This window comes from Grammomys surdaster, unplaced genomic scaffold (genome assembly GCF_004785775.1).
Source record: "Grammomys surdaster isolate TR1022 unplaced genomic scaffold, NIH_TR_1.0 135, whole genome shotgun sequence".
Lineage (NCBI taxonomy): Eukaryota > Metazoa > Chordata > Mammalia > Rodentia > Muridae > Grammomys > Grammomys surdaster.
Window position 1 is genome coordinate 5,063,146 of NW_021604593.1, and position 16,572 is coordinate 5,079,717.

Genomic DNA, 16,572 nt, shown 5'->3' on the forward strand with positions numbered 1-16,572 from the left:
TACCTCTCTATTTCCATCCTTGCCCTAGGTAATTTCTGACTTCACAGCACGCTCTCCAGTAATGCTGCCATTCCCAGTCCTCTGCCCAGCGGTGTATTAGGTGCAATGGCTAATTTTAAGCATCTTTCTAGATCTTGTATGATGATGCTGCTCCTACAGCAGTTTGTCTCCTTTTCACTTACTTTTACTTACTTTATGCCTTCAAGAATAGATTGCTCAGGAAAATGACTCCCACAGTATTATAAGTCACCACACAGAAATACAAGAAATGTGAACGGGAAAAGCCACATGACTCCTCAATTATCGAAATCAAAGATACTGAAGTAGCTAAAATAGAAAGCAAAAGTTTCAAAACTTTCCTAGTAAAATGATCAATGACCTAACAGGCTACAAAGCAGACGAATTTGATCCATACCCTAGAGAGCTACTGAGGAACACACAGGAGAAAAACCTGAATGGAAAAGTCAGCAACACAGAAGAAAAAATCCGCAAGAAAATTGAGATTTTAGGTGAGGGATAAGGAGAGAAAATAAGGGAAAATTTAGAAATTTGTTTCTAAATTGTTAGAAACAAAACCTCAGTATATGAAATATGACCAAAAGAGCATTGTTTTCTGCTATAACAACTGTTATTACAAAGGAATGTATTTTTTTTCTATAAAAGACAAGTTGCATAAAGAAATATTAAGAACTATTACGTGTGAAGATAGAGTCTGAGACAGTAAACACTAACACTCTGTGGAGCTATGGTCTCTAAATAGAGCCCTCTAAGCCTTCTCGTATGTGGGTCCTCAACAATGTTTTAACATTTAACAAGGAAGGACTTCTGAAGCTCAGTTCCTATCCGAGTGAAATTCAAATTAACAGTTGCAGAGAATCCCAGCCCACTATAGATACAGATAGGAGTTTTCATGTGAATATATTTCTTTAAAATATTGGCTTTTCTAGGAAAGAAAACTGAAGTCTTTTATATTGACAATTAAACCATCCTTTCAAACACACAGAAGTTAATATAGTGAAGTTAGAATAACTCAAAGGAAATTTAGCCAATGATAGCCAAGGAAAATGAGTGTTTTCATTATGTTTAAGAATATCATGCTAGGTGTTGGGGTTTAATTCAGAGGTTCAGCACCTGCCTACTACCAGGCATTTGACCTTTAGCTTCTAAAGATAAAAAATTAAAAAAAATTAAAAATAAGGCAATTAGAAGATCATGTTGGAAAACAATACAAATCTAATATTTAACATTAACTGTAGAGATTCAAAGCCAGTCAAAGTGCTGAGAATAAGTGACTATTGAATGTTCAACCATAAACAAGACATCTGTATCACTCCCTCTGAGTCTCAGAAAATAAATAAGGTAGAAACAACAGGGAACGCCTCAGAGTCAGAGGAAGTAGGAGGTGGTGAGGATTGGAAACTTCCAATCATGACATGGCTATTGCACCCTTGTCACAACAGCTATGAACACCCGCCCAAAACTGGACCATCAATGTATGGTCATGTAGGGGATGAATTTCTGAAGCCCCATCCTCCCTGATGACTTATACTCAGTTAATAGTTGGTGGAAAGGAGAAATATTTTCTTGAGTAGTGGAGCCACTGGAAAGGCACAAGACTTCCATAAAGTAAACATAAAAAAGCTCCTTTGGTTACAAAACAAAAAGTAGCCATAAAAATGAGAAAGTATGAGAGGACCAGTGGGAGTTGGACAAGACAGGATAATGAGATTAAGTATGACTAAAATATATTATGTACTTATGCGAAAAGGCCATGAATAAACATTACAATTACTATATGCTAATAAAACATACCAGAAGAGGACCCAGTATTTTAGTTATAACTAGAGACAATAAGGAAAGCGACAGTCCCATAGGATTCCTTACATGTTTTGCTGTCGTCCTCACTATCAGAAAGCACAGCAGCCTTCCGCTTTGCTACTTTCTCCTCATCCCCCTCCTTTTCTTCATCATCATCACTGTCAATTTTTTGCCTTTTGGGTTCCTCCTCCTCACTGTCAGAGCTGTGGAGTCCTTTTCTATCTGTATGGCCGTCTGACTCATTCTGCACTTCAGAATCTTCCCTCTTATTCTCCCCATCACTGTCCTCTGATTCTGCTTTTTCTTTGTGTCTGGAGGCATCCTCAGCTTCAGAGTCACTAGCAGGTTCTTTCTGAGGGTCCTCGCTTTCTGAGTCGCTGACTCGGGGTTTGGGGAGCTCCTCGCTTTCCGAGTCACTGGCCTGGGGCCTTGGAGGATCCTCACTTTCTGAGTCGCTGACTCGGGGTTTGGGGAGCTCCTCGCTTTCCGAGTCACTGGCCTGGGGTCTTGGAGGATCCTCACTTTCCGAGTCACTGATTCGAGGTTTGGGGAGCTCCTCGCTTTCTGAATCACTTATCCGAGGTTTGGGAGGCTCCTCGTTTTCTGAGTCACTGGCCTGGGGCCTTGGGGGATCTTCGCTGTCAGACTCGCTGACCTGAGGCTGCAGAGTGTCCTCAGTTTCAGAGTCACTGGCTATATGCTTTCTAACCTCTTCCTTTTCAGAGTCACTTGCATGCCCATTAAGAAGCTCTTCATTTTCAGAGTCGCTCCCACGCTGGTTGACAGCTTCATTTTCAGAATCACTGGCAGGAGACTCTGCATGTTCCTCAGATTCAGAGTCACTGTCCTTTGGCCTGTGAAGCTCCTCACTTTCAGAGTCACTGGCATTAACATTAGAGGGCTCATCATTCTCAGAATCTGTTCCATTATGTATCTTGGTCAAACCATCTTCTCTATCACTAGTTTCATTCTGAAAAATTTAGAAAAAATTAGCAATGTCAAAAAAAAGGGAGGGAAACTTTACAAATTTTCATCATTTTTTAAAAAAAATGTAGGAATTTGTCCTATACCTATACAGACACATCCCTTTAACTAAGGCCAGTCTGTGAAATGAACTGTCAGTCTGTCCCCCAAAGAGAAGTATAATCAAGTCTGCATAGCATACTCCCAGATGTAGGGCATCTCGGTTTTTTAGATTTATTTATTTTATTTATGAGTACACTATTGCTGTCTTCGGACACACCAGAAGAGGGCATCCAATCTCATTACGGATGGTTGTGAGCCACCATGTGGTTGCTGGGATTTGAACTCAGGACCTCTGGAAGAGCAGTCAGTGCTCTTAACCGCTGAGCCATCTCTCCAGCCCCATCTCGGTTTTTTAAAATGGAGCCTTAATTCCCCACATAATTCTAGTTACCCAAAGAAATCACTACAGTCAATTCAGAAGTGAGATCTTTATAGGACTACAGGAATATGTTTCTCAAGAAGAAACCAAGAAGTCTAGCATAAAGTTTAGATAAAGATAGTTTGGATTTGCCCTGAAAAATGGTTTTCATTTTATTACCATTGCAACAGCACAGCAGAAATGATAACTGCTATACATATTCACTGAAATATAACAAATTTAGAAAACTTTATAAAATTGTAAGCTTTTCAAAATTCCTAAAGGCATTTTTTCTTGAGCTCTCAGTAAGCACTCAGCTTGATTCCTTGTCACTGAGGAAGCAGGCATTTAGTAAGTGCGCATAGAGACTGCAGGAAGAACATGCAATCTTAGGAGGACTGAGCATTCACCTTAGCACACTTATTTCAGAAGAGTGTAGTTGAAAAATTATGCAGAAAGTCATCTAAAAAAGCAGGCATTTTAAACTGTTTTCATCACAGAGGTCTATCACTAGAGCACAGAATGCTCTCTAGTACACAGGTACATACACATTTGGTGAATGAATAAGAAAGGATTAAAAGGATATACAAAATTAAAAAAATTAAATACACATTTATTTAATGAACACTATGCTCAAAGTTGTGGATGTTTCCCAGGTCCTGACCCTAAGGAAGTATTTGTCTAAAGAGAAGTTAGAGAAACACAAGAGAATACATAATAATTTGATCCACCACCATAAAGCTATACAAGATATTTTGAAAATGGTGCGTGTGTGTGTGTGTGTGTGTGTGTGTATAAAATTTATATTTGGGGGAGGGTCAAAGGTATTCAGACAGGGTTTCTCTGTGTAGTCCTAGCTGTCCTGGAACTCACTCTGTAGACCAGGCTGGCCTTGAACAGAGAGATCTGTCTGCCTGCCTCTATCTCTTGAGTGCTAGGGCCAAAGGTGTGCACCACACGAACACCTGTCTCCTATCATTTTTACTTCTTAGACTTTTTTTTTAGTACTGATAACTGAACTCAGGACTTCACACATGCTAGGTCAGTCTACTACTCAGCTCTACCCCAGCGCCACACCCCTTTTGGGAGGTGTTTTCAAGACAGGGTTTGTGTGTGTAGCTCTGGCTGTTCTGGAACTCACTCTGTAGACCAGGCTGGCCTCCATCTCAGAGATCCTCCTGCCTCTCTGCCTTTCAAGTACTGGGATTAAAGACAAGCACCACCACCACCTGTCTTATTATTTTTTAAATGAGCTTTAATAAATATCCAGACCCCCCTCCATTACGTGGCATGAAGGGAAGAAACAGAGCAATCACTTCCGTCAAGGAAGAGCTAGTTCTGGGCATTAAGGCACACATCTTTAATCTCAAAACCTGGGAAACAAAAGCAGTGAGATCTCTAGGAGCACAAGGCTAGCCTGGTTTAAATAGTGGAGTCCCAGGCCAACCAGAGCTATATAGTGAGACCCTGTCCCAAAACAAACAAAACCAAAAAGAAAAAAAAAGAGGAAGAACTAGTCAATAGACTCAAGCAGGAGGCAAAGACATTACAGAATTTGAGAAGACTATATTAGAAACAGAAACTATGTAAACCTTTTAAACTTTTAAAAGGTTTAAAAGCTATCAAAATATTTTATAATTTGACTTTTTAGCAATCAAACTGAAAAGTTAAAACTTTTTTAAAACTTAGAAATGAGACATGAGTATAAAAAACATTACAAATTATCACAAAATTTCTTAAGAAACATTGTTTTTATTCAAACAGAGTCCAAAGTATCTCAGACAGGCCTCAGGCTTGCTACATAGCTGAGGCTAGATAACCTTGAACTTCTGATCCTTCCTGCTTCTACTTCCTGAGAGCTGGGGTTATGGGCATGCACAACTACATCTAGTTTATACAGTACTAGGTATTGTACTCAGGGTCTTATAACATTCTAAACAAGCATACTCTATTTACTGAGCTACACCTCTAGTCCAAATGTCATCTGAAGGCAAAAAATTCCTACTTAGAATAGTCAGAAAAAAACTGAGCACTTTGAGGGTCTGTGGTCCAAGCTTTGTTTGCAATAATTCATACTGCAGTTGTAAATAACTACTGGTCATCTATCATAACAATCTTGTTCATTTCAGCATTCAAATAGCACTCACATTCTTACAGACTAGGTCTATAGCATATAATAGAAATAACTGACCTTTTGGTTGTAAGCCTTAGTCTTTAACTGCTGAATCATCTCCTAGCCTCAACTGACATTCTTAAAGTACAAATTGCTGTTAAGCAATGATTTGTAATATGAGGGGAGGACAGGAGAAAGAAGAGGAGAGTCTTTAAGAATAACCACAAGCCACGCAGTGGTAGTACATGCCTTTAATCCCAGCACTTGGGAGGCAGAGGCAGGTGGATTTCTGAGTTTGAGGCCAGCCTGGTCTACAGAGTGAGTTCCAGGACAGCCCAGGCTACACAGAGAAACCCTGTCTCAAAAAACCAAAAAACAAAACAAAACAAAACAAACAAACAAAACAAGAATAACCATAAAATAGCACAATGCTATCAATCCAACGTAAACTCCCAGAGAGAACTGGAATGTCTTAAAACTTCATTTTTTTTTAACCATAAAAACATAAAAAAAACCAAAGCTACATTTTAGAACATCCCCTTGTCTGTCAAAAGCTACCTTACAATGTTAAAAAACAAAAGCAGTCCTGATGAATAAAAAAACTCATTTTACACATATCTGCAGGCTCTATAATAAGGAAAACAACCCCATCTGCCTCCCCTAACTCACACTCCTGTTCTGACACAGAACCCATGTCACTGTTGGTTCCATGTCCTTCACACATGCTGTGTTCTTTGTTTGAATCTAATCATGTTTTCCTTTTCATAAACTCAGCAGCCATAAAGTTTAGCAAGAATACTCCTCACATGAAGCCTTCCTTTTCCATCTTCCATTCTAGAAAGAATAGATTTGGGGCAATGTAAAATGAAAGTTAAGAACAGAGACTTGAGCCACAGCACAGCTTGGAGCCCTGCCACTTTTATCCTGTGACCTAGGGAAATTTGCTCAATGCCTCAAAGCTTCTTCCTCCACTATGTGATAGTCAGAGACAGTAATACTTTTTTCTTTTTTCCTTCCCGTCTGCCCATTCGTCTGTTCATTTGTTTTTCAAGACAGGGTTTCTCTGTGTAGCACCAGCTCTCCTGGAACTCACTCTGTAGACCAGGCTGGCTTCAAACTCACAGAGATACACCTGCCCTGCCTCCCAAGTGCTGCGATTAAAGCCTAGCTAGTAACTGTACTTTAAAGAGCTGCTCTAAACATTAAATGCATGAAACCTTTACTAGTTATAATTATTAATCATAAAATCTTTTTAAAAATGCATTTATTATATTTATATGAGTACACTGTAGCTTTTTTCAGACACATCAGAAGAGGACATCAGATTCTATTACAGATGTTTGTGAGCCACCATGTAGTTGCTGGGCACTGAACTCATGACCTCTGGAAGAGCAGCAGTCAGTGCTCTTAACTACTGAACCATCTCTCCAGCCCTATAAAATCTTTCAAGACACAGTACAACATATCCTATGGCAGTAGAGCTAGTTAGTCATTACTCTTCCATACCCCACAGCACCTTCTATTTCTACATCGCCAAAAAAATGAGATTCTACCACTTCCATCATACACTGACCTTAAGATCAGAGACAACTTTTTCAAATTAAAAAATTTTTGTATTTATTTTATATGCATGACTGTTTTGCCTTCAGAGAAAATTTTATGTATATAAGTATGTAAGTGCACTGCATGTGTGTCTGGTGCCTGCAGAGCCAGAAGGAGCCATCAGATCCCCTGGACCTGGAGTTACAGGTGGTTGTGAGCCAACATGTGAGTTCTAGGAACTGAATCTGTGTCCTCTCAAAGAGCAACAAGTGCTCTAAATCACTGAGCCATCTCTCTAACCACCTATTTTTTTACATCATGAAACAGTACTTGTATAAAATTCCATACAAAGGGAGTCAGAAAGATGACTCTGGCTAAGAGCACTTACTGCTCTTCCAGATGACCTGCATTCTGTTCCCAGTACCCACATGGTGGCTCACAACTAATTCCAATTTGAGGATATCTGATGTTCTCTTCTGGCCTCATAGAAGCTGAACACAGCCTGATCTACAGAGCGAGTTCCAAGCTAGCCATATTTTCTGGCTCTGTTTCAAAAACAAAGTTTCTAGACAGCACACAATTTGAAAATATCATGGGTTTTTGTTACATTTCATTTTCCAAGAGTAACATGCAGACATGATGTGATATTTCATAACTTTCTCTCTGTACAGTAGTAACTCTGGTTTCCATTCTGTGCAAGGTTTGCTCTTACTAGGATGTCAAAAAACATTAAGACTGGGTCTACAAGAGGCAAGAGTTGCCAAACAGCAGTAACATGGTCCTCCTTCACACTCTAGAATGGGCCAGGGGAAGTTCAATGACCTTCAGCAAGGAATCTCTAGACTCCTCTCAATCAGGTAAAAACTACATCTTAGGGTGGGGATGGAAACTGAGGCTATCTTCACAGAAACCTGTGGCCACTCCACTGTGAGATCAGACCAATCTGGTCACCACTAAGTAAATCCCACTGACTGGTTGATTCCTGCTGCTACTAATATGCACTCCTCAACTCTCCAACGCTAAAAGAAAGGAAGGTTTTTGGGTCTAACATTGAACAGGGAGAGATACATGAACATTAATGACACTAAACACTTTATTCTCTGTCAAATGTTTGCAGAAACCATTTTTAATATGGAAAGGTCCTGGCAACCAGAAAATAAATAAAGTCAAACAAGAACTTCAAGAAGGCACCAAACTTTGTTGACCTCCTCTCTAGTGAAAGCAGTAGGAATTCAAATTTAAAGCCTCTGGAAAAGGTCTCCAGGGAAGAAAAAGTGGAGAAACTTCTAAATTCATCAAGAGGCAGAGTCTATATCTGAACCAAGATTATTTTCCATCTAACCTCACAGCTTATGATTCTAAGATAGAGACCCTATTCTAGACCATCCAATCATAAACCCAGGCCCTACTACCCAATCCCCCTGTAACAGCTTTCTATTTGGAGGAAGCAAGATATCCTGCCTTAACATGACTAGTGTGGAGGCTAAATCCTGGGTTTAATCCTGCTTTCCTGACTTAGGCATCCCATCTTCTGTGCCATCCTTAGTCAAAGGCTGTGTGTACCGTGGACACTGTCACTCTCCCCCAGCTTGTTAAGAATATGGCAATGAGATGCTATCTCATTCCTACTCTGGCTGAAGAGCTCAGCTTCTGGAGCACTGGAAAAAACAAGCTTAACCTAAATCACTCTTGATCACTCCCCAAAGAAATGAACTTCATATATAACCAGATTTAAGGAAATTGAGGCAGAAAGCACTTGAGAAGAGATTCTAGACACCGGCTACACTATAGGAGAGTTAGTTTGCTGGACAGCACCAGGGACTAAGATAATGAGGAAGAGGGGCTAGACTTTACTGGAAGACCCAGGTTTGATTCCCAGCACACACACAGTAGTTCAGAACAGTTTCTAACTCCAGTTCCAAGAGATCAAATACACTCTTCTGGCTCTGCAGATACCGGGAATGAACCTGGTGCTCAGATACACATACAGGCAAAACACACATAAATAATAAAAAAAGACAGCTAGAAGTCATTCTAGGATTGCATCAGAATAATAGTTAACACTGTTTTTAGAAACTACTCATTCCAAGGAGCCAGGATTTGATGGGATTATTTTATAAAGCAATATAAGTCACATGCATTATTCAAAACAAGTACAATCAAGGGGCAGCAAGAAGTTCACTATCCTGGCATGGAGAAGGAAAAAGGTGGCTTTATAGTCTAAAAGCCAAGTAATAGTTAGAGGACCACCAAATATATAGAGAACATTGTGTCTATTACACAAAAACGATACCTTTAAAAAATTTGTTTTTTAGACAGGGAACTCACTTAGTAGCCTAGGCTAGCCTTCTAACTTGTAGCAATCCTGCTTCCAAAGTGCTAGAATTTCAGGCAAGAACCACTTTGGCTGGTTTACCATTTTAAATGTAGTAACAACCCAAGACTTCATACATGCCAAGAACACACTCTACCACTAAGCTATACCATTCATATCCTGTGTCATTTGTAATAAGCAATGTGAGCATCCTTGATTTGGGTTTCAGATGGCAGGGATGAGGCAGAGTCTTGAACTCAATCTTCATCGACACAGGGGTGACTGTACTGTTATATTCATATTATAAAATCATTAAATTACACTTAGTGAGATTCTTAGTAACATGAAGAAATATTTAATATGTTATTTTAAGCAAGGAGATTAAAAATAATATACAGACACAAAATATACATAATATCTTAAGTAACTTAAGATATATATATATAGTTTACATGTGGGGGGGGCTAATATGTAGGAGAAATAATCTCTACTGGCCGTCTCAGACAATATGTCAATCTTAATTTCCTTCTTTAAATGATTTCATTTCCAAGTTATCCACATGTACATTTACTTATTTAAGATATTAATTAGTTATAGACCAGCAACTGTTAATGTTTACCACTAAATATGAGGCTATGAGATGGCCATCTTAACAGGTTCTAAGCTGACACAGACATTGCTTTTTCTTTCAGAGGACCTGGGTTCAATTCCCAGCACCACATGGTTGGTCACATGTGTCCATAACTCCATTCCCAGGACATCTGACATCCTCTTCTGGCCTCTGCAGCTACCAAGCACACACTCAGTATACAGACATACAAGCAGACAAAACACTCAACACACACACACACACACACACACACACACACACACACACACGATGATAAAAACTTAACTCTATTAATAATTCTGTTTTAACATTTTACTTTTAGGGGATAAAGAGATGGTTCAGAGGTTAAGAACACAAGCTGCTCTTCCAAGAGCACTAGGTTCAATTCCTAGCACCCACTTGGCCACTCAGAACTCTCTGTAATTCTAGTTCTAGGGGACCTGATAATCCTTTCTGGCCTCTGAAGGTACCAGGCATGCACATGGTAAACGAACATACATAGAGGGAAAACAGTCACATAAAATATAAAAAAATCTGACTTTTATTATGTGTGTATGTGTGTGTATGTAGAGGTCAGAAAGGAGTGCTAGACTGCTTGAAGCTAGATGTATTCCTGCCATGAGTACTGCACACTGAACTTGGGTCCTTCGGAAGGGAAGCAGGTACTTTTAACCACTGAGCCATCTTCTCAGTCCCTACACTATTAATAATTCTTACCTGTCGTTAATTAAAAATAGAATCTAACTTATTTAAGAGCCTCTAACACTCAGTGACATCAAAACACCTAAACAACAAGCCATTCTAGATCTGCAACTTGCTGACCTCCCATGCTCCTTATAGATACAATCCCGACACTTGCTCCCTGGTGTCTCTTGAGGACTTCAAACATACTACCACTTGAGGTCACTAGCAGGAATGTTCTTCCCCTACAGACACATGCATAAATGGCTATTTCCTTGGCAGCCTTCCTCAACCATTCCCTTTAAATGTCCACTTTGTAATAAGGCCTACACAAACTTACTCAGCATGGAAGACTAGCTTCCATATTTGTATCTTACTTTGCTCTATTTTTGTTCTTTCTCTGTATTTGTCACTTTCTAATAGTCTACACAATTTTAAATATTATATATCATATATAACACATATTTACATATATTTTAAACATATTAAATATACTATATTTATGTATTATATAACATATATAAAATATAAATATATATTGTAAATATATTCTTATGTATAATATAAACATATGATAACAAAATATACAGTAATATAAAAATCATATAAATATATTATTGTAGTAAATAGAATATATATATATATGTGTACATATATATATTAAATTATATATAGTATAACGTCTTTCTCTTTCTATTGGAAAATAAACCCAACAATGGGATTTCGATTCTTAGTCATGTTATGTCCAAAGCACCTTTAAAAAAAAGCATGATACACAGCAAACGATCAGTAAATAAGTTCAATGTATATATGAATGATGTGAATGTATACACTAAAAAAATATTGTAACTGTAATAACAGAGTCAGTATACTACTACTTAAAATTGGACAATCTTCTGTGCTTATATAATAAAAATGTCACTCATAAAATTCTTAGAAAAATCCATTCACCTTTATTATTCCTATCTGCTTCAGCGAATATCTATCAAAGACGTATGGTGATTTACAGAAAAATTACAGTCTTGTGTTATTAATGCTGAAAGGTTATATGACTAGGAAGGTATATTAAGTAGCTTCAAAAATATTTAGGACAAATGTTAATTATTAGTATATAATAAATACAGTTTACCATTTGGCTATTCAACTAAAACAGTTTTTAAAGCTGCATTTGTCATAATTATGATTATACATGCCTGTAATCCCAGCTACATAGGAGTCTGCTAAAGCAGAAGAATCAAAAGTTCAAGACTAGCTTGGGTTACATAAAAAGTTCAAGGCAATTTAGCAAGACTCTGCCTTAATAATAAAAATAAGGCTGTCAAGATGGTTCCATTGGTAAAGGCATCTGCCACTAAAGCTGATAACCTAAATTCAATCCTCAGAACCCACTTGGTGGAAGGGAGAGAACTAATTTCTGCAAGTTTTCCTTCGATCTCCATACCATGGCATGCTCAGCTCTGACCTTCAAATGAATATAATTAAAAAATAAAAGGTAGCTCAGTGGTAGAGTATTTACTTTCCTAGCAGATGCAAAGCCCTGAGTTTAATCCCAAGTAACACAATACAAACCAAAACAAACATAGCAAAGCAGTACATCTGAGTTATAATCCTAGACCTTGCTACAGACCAAACCAGTCTAATTCCCGACATAAACCTTAATAAATGATATCCCCCTGACTATTTCAAGTGGTATTTCTGACTGCTTACTGTCCTTGTCAAATATTATTTAGGGATGGTGAAGCCTACAAATACATCATACACTGAATAAACAGGCATAGCTGAAAACTGCCTAGTATTTGAAATTTAACTCAAGAGAACTTTTTTTCTCTGTGATCATCAGTTGACCAGACTATCCCTACTCATAAATAATCTTCCACTAACTTATACCCTTTCAGGGCATTAGAAGTATAAGGAAAAGCCTCCCCAAAGACACTGTACCTCTGAATGATGGTCTACACTTCCAGTGTCGGATCCAGAGTGCTGCTCGTTTGCATCATCCTCACCATCTGACCCTGAATCCCGCTCATCCTGCACTGGGGTCGCACCACCATCATCTGTTTAAAACAAAACAAAACCCCACTTAGGTATAAGGCGGACGACATCTGTAATATGTTTATGATTACAGTTAAAATGAACATCTACAGCTAAGGTGGGCACACCTGATGTATGAGCCAAGCTTACTACTTTTGAAGAAGCATAGCTAGTGACACAAAGGCTTGGGACGACAGAATACTCGTGTAAGTACTAACAACTACTATCACCTGATGTGGCGCACATAACAGTGAAAACATTTCATAAAGGTGAAGCCCAGAACAAACACTAAATGCAAAATCATCTAAATTATAGTTTCTACTGTTTTATTGTCTATCTTTCTAAGGCATTTACCACCTTCTAATGCACTATGTGACTTAGGGTTTTTTTTTTAACTTTGGACTTTTTTTTGATTCATAACTGAATTTTTGGAGCCCAGAATATTGTATGTTATATGGTTTACAGGAAGTGCTTATGAATGGCGAGCACAAGGAACTTCAGTCCAGAAATAGTGAAAATTCATTGACGTATATAAACTATACTTTGATAGAATGAATAGTAACCTAACCTCAGCCAATACCTTAAAAGTACAAAGCAAATTATCCTCCAGAGGTACTTAGGGATATTGGAAGGTATAAGACTTGATTAGCAGTTTAAGAAATAAATAAGTAAGCAAATAAAGGTTAAATGAAACAGTTAAGTATAAGAAAGCCAAGAAAGTAGTATAAAAATGGAATTATTTTCGTACTAATGAGATATTCAATTCACCTTAACAGTATAGTTTATACCTGGGCATGATGTTGCATGCCTTTAATGCCAGTACTAAAGAAGCAGAGGCATGAGGATCTCTGTGAGTTCGAGGCCAGCCTGGTCTACAGAGTGAGTTCCATGACAGCCAGGGCTGTTACACAGAGAAACCTTGTCTCAAAACAAAACCAAACAAAGTAAAGTTTATAGAGTAACAATTAAAACAAAATAGTTTTGGGAAGTCTTAACAATTGTTATTTCAAACAGTTGAATGACTGGAAAGATGAGGGCAGATAAGAAGTTAAATTACTATTCTGAAGTAATGGGAAAACAATGAATGGCAAAAAAATAAAGATAAAAAAATACATAACTAGAGAGTCTACATTAAGAAAACAGACATAAAAAAATTAAAATCAGAAAAGCAGCTAAACATGCACCTTTAATCCTAGCACTGGGGAGGTAGAGGCAGGCTGATCTCTGTGGATTCCAGGCCAGCCTGGTCTACAAAGTGAGTGTGAGGCCAGTCAGGGCTACAGAGCAACACTCTGTCTTAAAAAAGCCAAACCAAACCAAACCAAACTAAACCAAACCAACAACTCAAACAACTAAAAGGTGCGTGGATGTGTGTGTGTGTGTGTGTGTGTGCGTGTGTGCGCGCACTGCTATCTTTTTGCTACCTCGATTTTTTCTTGTAGCATAGCCTATCCACTATTCACACAGAATTATGTTTGAACTTAATTTTAAAATGCCAATGAACTGAAAAAAATTGTGGTATTTAGAAAAAACAGCAGTTGAGATTCAGGATAACAGAGTCTGTTATCATTACTGCTGTCAAAGTCAAAACAGAAAACAGCTTAATGCTAAATTAGTACAGTACTTTGGATACAGAAAGTCCAAAAGAAATCGGCACACAGCTGTTTTTACCCAGCAGGCCCTTGCCTTGTTCATCTCTAGCGTGCCTAGCATAGTGGAGCCGATTTAGTGTAGAAAGCTCGAAAGTCACTCCAAGTACCAGGGACTCATTCCTTGCTTTAAAATACCTGTGTAAACTTAAAAGATCCCGCCCTTTCTACCGGGAAAACCAGGATTACAGGAGAAAATAAATTAACCCTAACTGGTAAATAAGAGTCTAGAGACGATTTCTGTCCCCCGTCGAACTAGAAATACTCAACTCCTGACAATCCCCTTTAAAGGACGTATCTCCTCCCCGGTAGATAGAAGAGACAACTTGAGCAAAAATCCTTCTTGGACCGGAAGAGATTCCCTTTAGAGTTCCCTCGCCCAGGCTCCAGTCCCGCCCCTCCTCGCCGGTACACCTGAGGAGGCAGAAGGGGACTTTCCAACAGGGCATGGACACTGACAGCGGGCTTTCGGGTGCTGGGTCCTGACGGAGACCTCCTCTCCTTGCTGGAGCGCGAGGCCGAGCCGCAGCGCGGTCCTCCCCGTCCCGACCCACCTGACTGGTCACCGCTGTAGTACTCCGAGTCCATGGCAGGCGGGCTCTCGGCGGGGAGTGTCCGCGCCACGCGCCGCCCCCGTCACGTCCTTCCTGGCGGAGTGACCTCTCCGCAGCGGCGAGCTTCTGCCTCGCTGGAGACTCCGGAGAAGTCGGCAGCGGCGGTCGCCGGCGCTTCGACTAGGAAACCCCAGCTACTAAACAGGGTCGTACCTCACCGGCCGGCAAAGTGAAGAATCGCGTTCAACTTCCCAGAAGCACCTCTGGGGCCAAAATGGCGCCTGCCCACGGCCCTCAGAGAAATGCAATGCGCAGGCGCCGTCACCCTTCTGTCGGCCAATGAGAATATGCTATGGTAATATGACGCCATGGCACCGTCAGGAAAGAGACTGCCGGGAGAATTGAGTGGACGCGGGAAGTTCAGCTTTAGTTAAATACCGGCCTCGGCCCGATTTGGTCTGTCTCCAGTAGTAGTAATGTTACTCGTTTGGCTCTGAGTTTGGGCTTGCCTTGCGAAACATTTTAGTTCTTGCGAAAAATGAAAACCTGCTAAAATTACATTTTACCATTCAGACAACTGTAGTTCCAATTCCTGCCCATAGTTTAGGAAGTAGCGCGTTGTTCTCTGGGACTTGTAGTTCAAAGGTTGGATTCCCTTCGCCAAGAAAGTTAAAAATAAGATAAAGTAATAAAGATGTCTGGTCCTTATAAAACATTTCATGATCTTTCTTCCTTTACAAAATAACTAAAATGGAACTGGAAAAACCATCTGGTCAACAAGTACAGATCTTTGTCTTAAGAGCCCCTGATAGCCAGGAGGTGGTGGAGCAGGCCTTTAATCCCAACACTCAAGAAACAGAGGTAAGGGGATCTCTGAGTTCGAGGCCAGCCTGGTCTACAGAGTAAGTTCCATGACAGCCAAGGCGACACAGAGAAACTTTGGTTTGGCAAAACCACTTAAAAAAAAAATGTTACTTATGACGTTGAAAGCTTAGTTCCCATTCAAAAAGGCTGGTATTGGTGGCACATGCAGAGGCAGGTGGGTTACCATGAGGTTGAGTTCAGCCTGGTCTACAGAGAGAGTTTCAGGACATTGAGAGCTACACAGAGAAACCTTGTCTTAAAACAGTCCCTGATAAAACTTTGATGAGGGAGTATGTAACTACATACTCTGAGTAACCGGTTTCTAATCCGAGTAATCTATCAGGAAGATTTGAGTGATAGTTTGAGACAGTAATGAATTGTACTTTTCGTTGCAACAGCTTAGAGGGGAATTGCAAAATACAAGGATTGAAGATTAGAGCTATCACAATAAAGGGCTCAATAAAAAGGGTTATTCATTTTCCCCAAATGCTCCAGAAGCCTGTCCAGTCTGGTAGAGAGTATCTGGCTTGTGATTCTTCTCTCTCTCTCTCTCTCTCTCTCTCTCTCTCTCTCTCTCTCTCTCTCTCTCTCTCTCTCTCTCTCAAAGCTGTCTGCTGTTCTAGACACCTGATAGATTCATGTAGAAAGAATATTCCTCCCCCAACACAGCACAAAGTCCTCCCTTCTCTGCCATAGTGAGAGTTAATTCCCATCTATTTTGTAATACCATGGCTGCCAGGGAGTTCCCCTGAGTCTGGAGTTTTTCAGTGCCATCCTATACTAGTGTCAGATCAACCTTGATTTGTTGAGCAAGTTGGCTATGTTGTACGTGATGGAGTCCAGTGCTTTTTCCAGTGGCCCCACTATTCCCAACAGGGTTAGAATTAATATGTCATTCCTTTTGGTTCAGACAGGGGTAAACTGGTTTTATTTTATTTTAACAGTTTATTTTAGCCCTAGGGATGATTATAAGACCTGAAACTAAATATACAACTTGGTGCATGGGATCATT

At 39.6% G+C, this 16,572-nt stretch overlaps 1 protein-coding gene across 3 annotated transcripts in view; it reads right to left on the reverse strand.

Moving 5' to 3' along the window:
* Positions 1–14,850, reverse strand: part of Iws1 (interacts with SUPT6H, CTD assembly factor 1) — a 29,009-nt gene extending 14,159 nt beyond the window's left edge. The window contains exons 1-3 of one of the 3 annotated variants that reach the window (XM_028762815.1): positions 14,697–14,850; positions 12,401–12,516; positions 1,885–2,788 (exon numbers count right to left, since the gene is read on the reverse strand). In XM_028762815.1, the coding sequence (XP_028618648.1) occupies positions 1,885–2,788; positions 12,401–12,516; positions 14,697–14,730 (1,054 nt within the window). In that variant the 5' untranslated portion in view covers positions 14,731–14,850. The remainder of the gene's footprint in view (positions 1–1,884; positions 2,789–12,400; positions 12,517–14,696) is intronic. The other 2 variants (XM_028762814.1, XM_028762817.1) reach the window with 2 other exon arrangements.
* Between the last annotated feature and the right edge of the window lie 1,722 nt (positions 14,851–16,572).